Source organism: Oncorhynchus kisutch, linkage group LG15 (genome assembly GCF_002021735.2).
Source record: "Oncorhynchus kisutch isolate 150728-3 linkage group LG15, Okis_V2, whole genome shotgun sequence".
Classification (NCBI taxonomy): domain Eukaryota; kingdom Metazoa; phylum Chordata; class Actinopteri; order Salmoniformes; family Salmonidae; genus Oncorhynchus; species Oncorhynchus kisutch.
In genome coordinates this window covers 89,004,703-89,018,023 of record NC_034188.2, presented here as the reverse complement: position 1 = coordinate 89,018,023, position 13,321 = coordinate 89,004,703, and the positions used below count along the sequence as shown (strand labels likewise).

The following is a 13,321-nucleotide window of genomic DNA, read 5'->3' as shown; positions in this document are numbered from 1 at the left end:
TTACACTCACAAATGGGGTTTCTCTCTCTCCATCTCTCTCTCTCTCTCTCTCTCTCCATCTCTCTCTCTCTCTCTCTCTCTCTCTCCATCTCTCTCTCTCTCTCTCTCTCTCTCTCTCTCTCTCTCTCTCTCTCCATCTCTCTCTCTCTCCATCTCTCTCTCTCTCCATCTCTCTCTATCTCTCTCTCATCTCTCTCTCTCTCTCTCTCTCCTCTCTTCTCTCTCTCTCTCTCCATCTCTCTCTCTCTCTCTCTCCTCTCTCCATCTCTCTCTCTCATCTCTCTCTCTTCATCTCTCTCTCTTCATCTCTCTCTCTCTCAATCTCTCTCTCGCTCTTCATCTCTCTCTCGCTCTTCATCTCTCTCTCCATCTCTCTCTCGCTCTTCATCTCTCTCGCTACATCTCTCGCTCTTCATCTCTCTCTCTACATCTCTCTCTCTACATCTCTCTCTTCATCTCTTCTTCATCTCTCTCTCTTCATCTCTCTCTCCATCTCTCTCTCTCTTCATTCTCTTCATCTCCTCTACATCTCTCTCTTCATCTCTCTCTTCATCTCTCTCTTCATCTCTCTCTCTTCATACTCTCTCTCTTCATCTCTCTCTCTTCCTTTCTCTCTCCATCTCTCTCTCTCCATCTCTCTCCATCTCTCTCTCTTCATCTCTCCATCTCTCTCTCTTCATCTCTCTCTTCATCTCTCTCTTCATCTCTCTCTTCATCTCTCCATCTCTCTCTCTTCATCTCTCTCTTCATCTCTCTCTCTTCATCTCTCTCTCTTCATCTCTCTCTTCATCTCTCTCTCTTCATCTCTCTCTTCATCTCTCTCTCTTCATCTCTCTCTCTTCATCTCTCTCTCTCCATCTCTCTCTTCATCTCTCTCTTCATCTCTCTCTTCATCTCTCTCGCTACATCTGTCTCTCCATCTCCCTCTTTTCATTTCTCTCGCTACATCTCTCTCTCTCTCCATCTCTCTCTCCATCTGTCTCTCCATCTGTCTCTCCATCTCTCTCTCTCTTCATCTCTGTCTCTAGTCTCTGGTAGGTGATAAGTCCCTGGCCTTCTGGCTGATGGATAAAGAGATGTACACCAACATGAGTTCCCTGATCCCCATGACTCCCGTCATCGACCGAGGCATCCAGCTACATAAGATGATCCGCCTCCTCACACACGCTCTGGGGGGAGAAGGCTACCTCAACTTCATGGGTGAGTTGGGGAGAGGGCTACCTCAACTTCATGAGTGAGTTGGGGAGAGGGCTACCTCAACTTCATGGGTGAGTTGGGGAGAGGGCTACCTCAACTTCATGGGTGAGTTGTGGAGAGGGCTACCTCAACTTCATGGGTGAGTCAGGGGGGGAGAGGGCTACCTCAACTTCATGGGTGAGTCAGGGGGGGAAGAGGGCTACCTCCTCTTCATGGGTGAGTTGGGGGGAGTGGGGAGTACCTCATCTTCATGGGTGAGTGGGGGGAGAGGGGAGTACCTCAAGCTCATGGGTGAGTTGAGGGGAGTACCTCAAGCTCATGGGTGAGTTGAGGGGAGTACCTCAAGCTCATGGGTGAGTTGAAGGGAGTACCTCAACCTCATGGGTGAGTTGAGGGGAGTACCTCAACCTCATGGGTGAGTCAGGGGAAGGATGTGCTTGTGGCTGTAAAAGATGGCTACCTCTCTAACTTCGTGTGTGTTGCCAGGGAAAAGTTCGGCCCAACCGCGCAATCAGAAGAGTGCGCGGTTGGGCCAATCAGAAGAGTGTGCGGTTGGACCAATCAGAAGAGCGCTGTTGTGCCAATCGGAAGAGAGTTTGGTTGTGCCAATCAGAAGAGAGTTTGGTTGTGCCAATCGGAAGAGAGTTTGGTTGTGCCAATCGGAAGAGTGCGCGGTTGGGCCAATCGGAAGAGTGCGCGGTTGGGCCAATCGGAAGAGTGCGCGGTTGGGCCAATCGGAAGAGTGCGCGGTTGGACGTATTGTATTAAGCTGATAGTAAGAAGTCATTGACACATTTTGATTGAGAAATAACATATTATTGTTGTTATTATTACGTTGATTTGAACAGGGACAAAGTACAACAAAACATCATTCTCAGGACACTTGAGAAAAAATGTACCAGATTTAGACAACTAATTTCCAACTGCATTCCCTGGGCAGGTTTACATATAAACAAGAACAACAATATATACGAACAGACAACATACAAACATTAACTAAATATAATGGGAAAATTGTAATAAAAAAATTAGCTGAGCTAAGAAACCAAACAAAAACAAACAGCAACAAGAAAGGTTCCCAGTATGTAACCCTGTAGACTGCTCTCTAGTATGTAACACTGTAGACTGCTCTCTAGTATGTAACACTGTAGACTGCTCTCTAGTATGTAACCCTGTAGACTGCTCCCCAGTATGTAACCCTGTAGACTGCTCCCCAGTATGTAACACTGTAGACTGCTCTCTAGTATGTAACACTGTAGACTGCTCTCTAGTATGTAACCCTGTAGACTGCTCCCCAGTATGTAACCCTGTAGACTGCTCCCCAGTATGTAACCCTGTAGACTGCTCCCCAGTATGTAACCCTGTAGACTACTCCCCAGTATGTAACCCTGTAGACTGCTCCATGGTATGTAACCCTGTAGACTGCTCCCCAGTATGTAACCCTGTAGACTGCTCCCCAGTATGTAACCCTGTAGACTGCTCCATGGTATGTAACCCTGTAGACTGCTCCCCAGTATGTAACCCTGTAGACTGCTCCCCGGTATGTAACCCTGTAGACTGCTCCCCAGTATGTAACCCTGTAGACTGCTCCCCAGTATGTAACCCTGTAGACTGCTCCCCAGTATGTAACCCTGTAGACTGCTCCCCAGTATGTAACCCTGTAGACTGCTCCCCAGTATGTAACCCTGTAGACTGCTCCCCAGAATGTAACCCTGTAGACTGCTCCCCAGTATGTAACCCTGTAGACTGCTCCCCAGTATGTAACCCTGTAGACTGCTCCCCAGTATGTAACCCTGTAGACTGCTCCCCAGTATGTAACCCTGTAGACTGCCCTCCAGTATGTAACCCTGTAGACTGCTCCCCGGTATGTAACCCTGTAGACTGCTCCCCAGTATGAAACCCTGTAGACTGCTCCCCAGTATGTAACCCTGTAGACTGCTCCCCAGTATGTATCCCTGTAGACTGCTCCCCTCTCCAGTATGTAACCCTGTAGACTGCTCCCCAGTATGTAACCCTGTAGACTGCTCTCCATTATGTAACCCTGTAGACTGCTCTCCTCTCCAGTATGTAACCCTGTAGACTGCTCCCCAGTATGTAACCCTGTAGACTGCTCCCCAGTATGTAACCCTGTAGACTGCTCCCCAGTATGTAACCCTGTAGACTGCTCCCCAGTATGTAACCCTGTAGACTGCTCCCCAGTATGTAACCCTGTAGACTGCTCCATGGTATGTAACCCTGTAGACTGCTCCATGGTATGTAACCCTGTAGACTGCTCCCCTCTCCAGTATGTAACCCTGTAGACTGCTCTCCGGTATGTAACCCTGTAGACTGCTCCCCTCTCCAGTATGTAACCCTGTAGACTGCTCCCCAGTATGTACCCTGTAGACTGCTCCCCAGTATGTAACCCTGTAGACTGCTCCCCAGTATGTAACCCTGTAGACTGCTCCCCAGTATGTAACCCTGTAGACTGCTCCCCAGTATGTAACCCTGTAGACTGCTCCCCAGTATGTAACCCTGTAGACTGCTCTCCAGTATGTAACCCTGTAGACTGCTCCCCAGTATGTAACCCTGTAGACTGCTCCCCAGTATGTAACCCTGTAGACTGCTCCCCAGTATGTAACCCTGTAGACTGCTCCCCAGTATGTAACCCTGTAGACTGCTCCATGGTATGTAACCCTGTAGACTGCTCCCCTCCCCAGTATGTAACCCTGTAGACTGCTCCCCTCTCCAGTATGTAACCCTGTAGACTGCTCTCTAGTATGTAACCCTGTAGACTGCTCCCCAGTATGTAACCCTGTAGACTGCTCCCCAGTATGTAACCCTGTAGACTGCTCCCCAGTATGTAACCCTGTAGACTGCTCCCCAGTATGTAACCCTGTAGACTGCTCCCCAGTATGTAACCCTGTAGACTGCTCCCCAGTATGTAACCCTGTAGACTTCTCCCCAGTATGTAACCCTGTAGACTGCTCCCCAGTATGTAACCCTGTAGACTGCTCCCCAGTATGTAACCCTGTAGACTGCTCCCCAGTATGTAACCCTGTAGACTGCTCCCCAGTATGTAACCCTGTAGACTGCTCCCCAGTATGTAACCCTGTAGACTGCTCCATGGTATGTAACCCTGTAGACTGCTCCATGGTATGTAACCCTGTAGACTGCTCCCCTCTCCAGTATGTAACCCTGTAGACTGCTCTCCGGTATGTAACCCTGTAGACTGCTCCCCTCTCCAGTATGTAACCCTGTAGACTGCTCCCCAGTATGTAACCCTGTAGACTGCTCCCCAGTATGTAACCCTGTAGACTGCTCCCCAGTATGTAACCCTGTAGACTGCTCCCCAGTATGTAACCCTGTAGACTGCTCCCCAGTATGTAACCCTGTAGACTGCTCCCCAGTATGTAACCCTGTAGACTGCTCTCCAGTATGTAACCCTGTAGACTGCTCCCCAGTATGTAACCCTGTAGACTGCTCCCCAGTATGTAACCCTGTAGACTGCTCCCCAGTATGTAACCCTGTAGACTGCTCCATGGTATGTAACCCTGTAGACTGCTCCCCTCCCCAGTATGTAACCCTGTAGACTGCTCCCCTCTCCAGTATGTAACCCTGTAGACTGCTCTCTAGTATGTAACCCTGTAGACTGCTCCCCAGTATGTAACCCTGTAGACTGCTCCCCAGTATGTAACCCTGTAGACTGCTCCCCAGTATGTAACCCTGTAGACTGCTCCCCAGTATGTAACCCTGTAGACTGCTCCCCAGTATGTAACCCTGTAGACTGCTCCCCAGTATGTAACCCTGTAGACTTCTCCCCAGTATGTAACCCTGTAGACTGCTCCCCAGTATGTAACCCTGTAGACTGCTCCCCAGTATGTAACCATGTAGACTGCTCCCCAGTATGTAACCCTGTAGACTGCTCCCCTCTCCAGTATGTAACCCTGTAGACTGCTCAAGAGTATGTAACCCTGTAGACTGCTCCCCAGTTTGTAACCCTGTAGACTGCTCCCCAGTATGTAACCCTGTAGACTGCTCCCCAGTATGTAACCCTGTAGACTGCTCCCCAGTATGTAACCCTGTAGACTTCTCCCCAGTATGTAACCCTGTAGACTGCTCCCCAGTATGTAACCCTGTAGACTGCTCCCCAGTATGTAACCATGTAGACTGCTCCCCAGTATGTAACCCTGTAGACTGCTCCCCAGTATGTAACTTTGTAGACTGCTCCCCAGTATGTAACCCTGTAGACTGCTCCCCAGTATGTAACCCTGTAGACTGCTCCCCAGTATGTAACCCTGTAGACTGCTCTCCAGTATGTAACCCTGTAGACTGCTCTCCAGTATGTAACCCTGTAGACTGCTCCATGGTATGTAACCCTGTAGACTGCTCCATGGTATGTAACCCTGTAGACTGCTTTCCTGTATTTAACCCCATTGTGTTTACGTCATCAGATCAGATTAAATACTGGGGACTCTCTACTTCCCTCCTCTCCAAAAATATCAGAATAGATATGTTCTCAATGGTGACTCATTGTAGTTTGAAGATAACCTGATTGAAAGGTTTTCATTAGAACAGTTGACACATGACAACGTTCTCACCCTGCTGGATCTAGCACCGTCTGCCTGCATCCCACAATGCACCCTATTCCCTGGTCAAAAGTAGTGCCCTATAAAGGGAATTGGGTGAACATGAATTGGAATTGGGTGAACATACTGTAGCTTGGTCTTCATGTTGAAACTACGATACTGTAGCTTGGTCTTCATGTTGAAACGACAATACTGTAGCTTGGTCTTCATGTTGAAACTACGATACTGTAGCTTGGTCTTCATGTTGAAACTACGATACTGTAGCTTGGTCTTCATGTTGAAACTACGATACTGTAGCTTGGTCTTCATGTTGAAACTACGATATTGTAGCTTGGTCTTCATGTTGAAACTACAATACTGTAGCTTGGTCTTCATGTTGAAACGACAATACTGTAGCTTGGTCTTCATGTTGAAACTACGATACTGTAGCTTGGTCTTCATGTTGAAACTACAATACTGTAGCTTGGTCTTCATGTTGAAACGACAATACTGTAGCTTGGTCTTCATGTTGAAACTACGATACTGTAGCTTGGTCTTCATGTTGAAACTACAATACTGTAGCTTGGTCTTCATGTTGAAACTACGATACTGTAGCTTGGTCTTCATTTTGAAACGACGATACTGTAGCTTGGTGCTCATGTTGAAACTACAATACTGTAGCTTGGTCTTCATGTTGAAACTACGATACTGTAGCTTGGTCTTCATGTTGAAACTACAATACTGTAGCTTGGTCTTCATGTTGAAACTACGATACTGTAGCTTGGTCTTCATGTTGAAACTACGATACTGTAGCTTGGTCTTCATTTTGAAACGACGATACTGTAGCTTGGTGCTCATGTTGAAACTACAATACTGTAGCTTGGTGCTCATGTTGAAACGCAGTATTTCAAAAGCCAGTTTATTTCAAATACCACCAACAACATGCTCATTCTGTTCCACAATACCACCAACAACATGCTCATTCTGTTCCACAATACCACCAACAACATGCTCATTCTGTTCCACAATACCACCAACAACAAGCTCATTCTGTTCCACAACACCACCAACAACAAGCTCATTCTGTTCCACAATACCACCAACAACAAGCTCATTCTGTTCCACAATACCACCAACAACAAGCTCATTCTGTTCCACAATACCACCAACAACAAGCTCATTCTGTTCCACAATACCACCAACAACAAGCTCATTCTGTTCCACAAATACCACCAACAACAGGCTCATTCTGTTCCACAATACCACCAACAACAAGCTCATTCTGTTCCACAAATACCACCAACAACAGGCTCATTCTGTTCCACAATACCACCAACAACAGGCTCATTCTGTTCCACAATACCACCAACAACAAGCTCATTCTGTTCCACAATACCACCAACAACAAGCTCATTCTGTTCCACAAATACCACCAACAACAGGCTCATTCTGTTCCACAATACCACCAACAACAGGCTCATTCTGTTCCACAATACCACCAACAACAGGCTCATTCTGTTCCACAATACCACCAACAACAGGCTCATTCTGTTCCACAATACCACCAACAACAGGCTCATTCTGTTCCACAATACCACCAACAACAGGCTCATTCTGTTCCACAATACCACCAACAACAGGCTCATTCTGTTCCACAATACCACCAACAACAGGCTCATTCTGTTCCACAATACCACCAACAACAAGCTCATTCTGTTCCACAATACCACCAACAACAAGCTCATTCTGTTCCACAATACCACCAACAACAAGCTCATTCTGTTCCACAATACCACCAACAACAAGCTCATTCTGTTCCACAATACCACCAACAACAGGCTCATTCTGTTCCACAATACCACCAACAACAGGCTCATTCTGTTCCACAATACCACCAACAACAGGCTCATTCTGTTCCACAATACCACCAACAACAGGCTCATTCTGTTCCACAATACCACCAACAACAGGCTCATTCTGTTCCACAATACCACCAACAACAGGCTCATTCTGTTCCACAATACCACCAACAACAGGCTCATTCTGTTCCACAATACCACCAACAACAGGCTCATTCTGTTCCACAATACCACCAACAACAAGCTCATTCTGTTCCACAATACCACCAACAACAGGCTCATTCTGTTCCATAATACCACCAACAACAAGCTCATTCTGTTCCACAAACACAGGCTCATTCGGGTTCAGAACAACCCGGGGTATAACATCAAATCAAATCAAATTTTATTTGTCACATACACATTGTTAGCAGATGTCAATGCGAGTGTAGCGAAATGCTTGTGCTTCTAGTTCCGACAATGCAGTAATAACCAACAAGTAATCTAACTAACAATTCCAAAACTACTGTCTTATACACACAAGTGTAAGGGGATAAAGAATATGTACATAAAGATATATGAATGAGTGATGGTACAGAGCAGCATAGGCAAGATGCAGTAGATGGTATAGAGTACAGTATATACATATGAGATGAGTATGTAAACAAAATGGCATAGTTAAAGTTAAAGTGGCTATCAAGTCCTCTGGTAATGGTACATCAAACACAGTGTCCATAAATGTTGACATGGTGTTTAACATCAAGTCCTCTACATTTGCAGCATATCTTCTTCTCCTCTCCTGGTCGCGTGCTCCAGTTCAGAACGGCTGTCAGTCAAAACCCTTACAGAGCTATGAAGCAGAGAGCCTGAGGTCTGACGTCATGTATGTTACTGTACAGCCACAGTGTACCAATTTAGACGGGTTTTTTTCAGTGTCCCAAATCTGTGTAAAAGGCTACAGGGTCAGGGATTCAAACAACAACAGCTGAGGAATGGGTCTGGTAAATGGAACCACGCTCAGATTCATAGACAAAGCTAGGGATGCAGGGACTGAGTTTACATGATATCAACATGAAGCAGTAGTGCCACCTGGTGATGGGGGATGTCATTGTCCTATAGCTGGGTTGTTTTGGTGACCAGTGACCACTCTGGCTCTTGCTTAGTCTTCAACTGTGGTTTACCCTGGTTCTCCCTGAAGGATGTACAAATATTCACGCATTAGCCCATAAAGCTTCACTCTCCCCTCCACCTCTCCTCTCTACCTCAACTCTCCACCTCCTCTCCCCTCCTTACCTCTCCTCTCTACCTCCTCTCCCATCCTCAACTCTCCCCTCCTCAACTCTCCCCTCCTCAACTCTCCACCTCCTCTCCCCTCCTCAACTCTCCACCTCCTCAACTCTCCACCTCCTCTCCCCTCCTTACCTCTCCTCTCCTCTCCCCTCCTTACCTCTCCTCTCCACCTCCTCTCCCCTCCTTACCTCTCCTCTCTACCTCCTCTCTACCTGCACTCCTCTCTACCTCCTCTCCTCACCAACTCCACCTCCTCTCCCTTCCTCAACTCTCCTCTCTACCTCCTCTCCTCACCAACTCCTCTCCCCTCCTCAACTCTCCACCTCCTCTCCTTACCTCTCCTCTCCACCTCCTCAACTCTCCACCTCCTCTCCCCTCCAACTCTCCACCTCTTCTCCCTTCCTCAACTCTCCTCTCTACCTCCTCTCCCTTCCTCAACTCTCCTCTCTACGTCCTCTCTCCTCCTCACCTCACCTCTCTACCTCCTCTCCCCTTCTCTCCTTACACACATGCACATGCCTGTTTATTTTATGAGTCAGTAGTTGTGACTTCCTATCAAGTAGTGAGTTAGTTGAATAGATTAAAGTCATAGCTCAGAGAGGCAGGCAGAAGAGGAGCTGGGAGAACAGAGCAGAACAGTGTGTAGGAGGGGAGAGAGAGATACTGACTTTTTTTTGTCTAGTTTGCCGACTAAATACTCAACCTATTATCGCTGTAGAATGGCAACTAATGGATGAAAGCCTCTCTCCTCCTGATTCTTAGTTTACGGTTTGTTGTTGTCAGAAGCAAAGAACACGAACAAAACAAGTAAAACTGATAAAGGTTCATTTGAAACTAAATCCCTGCAGTCGAAAGTAAAACGCCTCCACTATTTACTCTTTTTCTGGGATGACAAACTAATTTGAAGGTGTTAAGGCAACAGTAAACCTGGAGGGGGGGGGGGGACTAGGCGTTAAGGCAACAGTAAACCTGGAGGGGGGGGAGGGGACTAGGCGTTAAGGCAACAGTAAACCTGGAGGGGGGGGGGGGACTAGGCGTTAAGGCAACAGTAAACCTGGAGGGGGGGGGGGGGGACTAGGCGTTAAGGCAACAGTAAACCTGGAGGGGGGGACTAGGCGTTAAGGCAACAGTAAACCTGGAGGGGGGGGGGACTAGGCGTTAAGGCAACAGTAAACCTGGAGGGGGGGGGGGGGACTAGGCGTTAAGGCAACAGTAAACCTGGAGGGAGGTGGGGGGGGACTAGGCGTTAAGGCAGCAGTAAACCTGGAGGGGGGGGGGGACTAGGCGTTAAGGCAGCAGTAAACCTGGAGGGGGGGGGGACTAGGCGTTAAGGCAACAGTAAACCTGGAGGGGGGGGGGGGACTAGGCGTTAAGGCAACAATAAACCTGGAGGGGGGGGGACTAGGCGTTAAGGCAACAGTAAACCTGGAGGGGGGGGGGGGGACTAGGCGTTAAGGCAACAGTAAACCTGAGGGGGGGGGACTAGGTTGAGGGTGTTAGGGCAACAGTAAACCTGGAGGGGGGGGGGACTAGGCGTTAAGGCAACAGTAAACCTGGAGGGGGGGGGGGGGACTAGGCGTTAAGGCAACAGTAAACCTGGAGGGGGGGGGGGACTAGGCGTTAAGGCAACAGTAAACCTGGAGGGGGGGGGGGACTAGGCGTTAAGGCAACAGTAAACCTGGAGGGGGGGGGGACTAGGCGTTAAGGCAACAGTAAACCTGGAGGGGGGGGGACTAGGCGTTAAAGCAACAGTAAACCTGGAGGGGGGGGGGGACTAGGCGTTAAGGCAACAGTAAACCTGGAGGGGGGGGGGGACTAGGCTTTAAGGCAACAGTAAACCTGGAGGGGGGGGGGACTAGGCGTTAAGGCAACAGTAAACCTGGAGGGGGGGGACTAGGCGTTAAGGCAACAGTAAACCTGGAGGGGGGGGGACTAGGCGTTAAGGCAACAGTAAACCTGGAGGGGGGGGGGACTAGGCGTTAAGGCAACAGTAAACCTGGAGGGGGGGGGACTAGGCGTTAAGGCAACAGTAAACCTGGAGGGGGGGGGACTAGGCATTAAGGCAACAGTAAACCTGGAGGGGGGGGGACTAGGCGTTAAGGCAACAGTAAACCTGGAGGGAGGTGGGGGGGGGGGGACTAGGCATTAAGGCAACAGTAAACCTGGAGGTGGGGGGGGGGGGTTAGGTTGAGGGTGTTAAGGAACACCACCAACCTAGCCCCCCCCCCTTCCTTAACACCTTCAACCTAGCCCCCCCCCCCTTTCCTTAACACCCTCAACCTAGTCCCCCTCTTTCCTTAACACCCTCAAGGGGGGGGGGGGCTAGGTTGAGGGTGTTAAGGAAAGGGGGGGACTAGGTTGAGGGTGTTAAGGAAAGGGGGGGGACTAGATTGAGGGTGTTAAGGAACGGGGGGGGACTAGGTTGAGGGTGTTAAGGAAAGGGGGGTACTAGGTTGAGGGTGTTAAGGCAGCAGTAAACCTGGAGGGGGGGGGCTAGGTTGAGGGTGTTAAGGAAAGGGAGGGGGACTAGGTTGAGGGTGTTAAGGAAAGGGGGGGGACTAGGTTGAGGGTGTTAAGGAAAGGGGGGGACTAGGTTGAGGGTGTTAAGGAAAGGCGGGGGCTAGGTTGAGGGTGTTAAGGAGACAGTAAACCTGGAGGGGGGTGGGGTTGGTTGAGGGTGTTAAGGAAAGGGGGGGGACTAGGTTGAGGGTGTTAAGGCAGCAGTAAACCTGGAGGGGGGGGGGACTAGGTTGAGGGTGTTAAGGAAAGGGGGGAGACTAGGTTGAGGGTGTTAAGGAAAGGGGGGGGACTAGGTTGAGGGTGTTAAGGAAAGGGGGGACTAGGTTGAGGGTGTTAAGGAAAGGGGGGGGCTAGGTTGAGGGTGTTAAGGAGACAGTAAACCTGGAGGGGGGGGGGTTGGTTGAAGGTGTTAAGGAAGGGGGGGGCTAGGTTGGTGGTGTTAAGGCAACAGTAAACCTGGAGGGGGGGGGCTAGTTTGAAGGTGTTAAGGAAGGGGGGGGCTAGTTTGAAGGTGTTAAGGAAGGGGGGGGCTAGTTTGAAGGTGTTAAGGAAGGGGGGGGCTAGGTTGGTGGTGTTAAGGCAACAGTAAACCTTGAGGGGGGGGGGGAGGTTGAGGGCACTAAGGCAGCAGCATTAGGGAAATAGTAAATCTGGGCAATAAATAGAAGATGACATGCCGTGTCAATGGAAGAATGGGCCAGAGTCATTAAGCCAGTGCTGAGCAAGAACAAATTGTTTGAGCAAGCAAATCAATTTGAGCTGCTACCTAGCCGTGAGAAGCTCATCTATTTACCCATGGGCAACAGCAAACAGCAACGTGCTGCGGTGAGAGAGTCACGAGGGGGAGAGAGGGAGTCGGAGAGAGTTGGGAGGCTAGAGAGAGAGAGAGTCAGAGAGAGTTGGGAGGCTAGAGAGAGAGAGTTGGGAGGCTAGAGAGCGAGAGAGTTGGGAGGCTAGAGATAGGGAGTTGGGAGGCTAGAGAGAGAGATTTGGGAGGCTAGAGAGAGATTTGGGAGGCTAGAGAGAGATTTGGGAGGCTAGAGAGAGAGTTGGGAGGCTAGAGAGAGAGAGTCACGAGGGGGAGAGAGAGAGAGAGTCAGAGAGAGTTGGGAGGCTAGAGAGAGAGAGTTGGGAGGCTAGAGAGAGAGAGTTGGGAGACTAGAGAGAGAGAGTTGGGAGGCTAGAGAGAGAGAGTTGGGAGGCTAGAGAGAGAGAGTTGGGAGGCTAGAGAGAGAGAGTTGGGAGGCTAGAGAGAGAGAGTTGGGAGGCTAGAGAGAGGGAGTTGGGAGGCTAGAGAGAGAGAGAGGGAGTTGGGAGGCTAGAGAGAGCGAGTTGGGAGGCTAGAGAGAGCGAGTTGGGAGGCTAGAGAGAGAGAGCGAGTTGGGAGGCTAGAGAGAGCGAGTTGGAGGCTAGAGAGAGAGAGTTGGGAGGCTAGAGAGAGAGAGTTGGGAGGCTAGAGAGAGAGAGTTGGGAGGCTAGAGAGAGAGAGAGAGAGTTGGGAGGCTAGAGAGAGAGTTGGGAGGCTAGAGAGAGAGTTGGGAGGCTAGAGAGAGAGTTGGGAGGCTAGAGAGAGAGATTTGGGAGGCTAGAGAGATTCTGGAGGCTAGAGAGAGAGAGTCACGAGGGGGAGAGAGAGAGAGTCAGAGAGAGTTGGGAGGCTAGAGAGAGAGAGTTGGGAGGCTAGAGAGAGAGAGTTGGGAGGCTAGAGAGAGAGTTGGGAGACTAGAGAGAGAGAGTTGGGAGGCTAGAGAGAGAGAGTTGGGAGGCTAGAGAGAGAGAGTTGGGAGGCTAGAGAGAGAGAGAGAGAGTTGGGAGGCTAGAGAGAGAGAGAGTTGGGAGGCTAGAGAGAGAGAGTTGGGAGGCTAGAGAGAGAGATTTGGGAGGCTAGAGAGATTTGGGAGGCTAGAGAGAGAGAGTCACGAGGGGGAG

The 13,321-nt window shown here is 49.6% G+C and overlaps 1 protein-coding gene across 1 annotated transcript in view; it reads left to right on the top strand.

Moving 5' to 3' along the window:
• Positions 1–13,321, top strand: part of gbe1b (glucan (1,4-alpha-), branching enzyme 1b) — a 275,869-nt gene that overhangs the window by 167,289 nt on the left and 95,259 nt on the right. Inside the window, exon 12 of the mRNA XM_031791268.1 lies at positions 1,029–1,200. Coding sequence (XP_031647128.1) covers positions 1,029–1,200 — 172 coding nt within the window. The remainder of the gene's footprint in view (positions 1–1,028; positions 1,201–13,321) is intronic.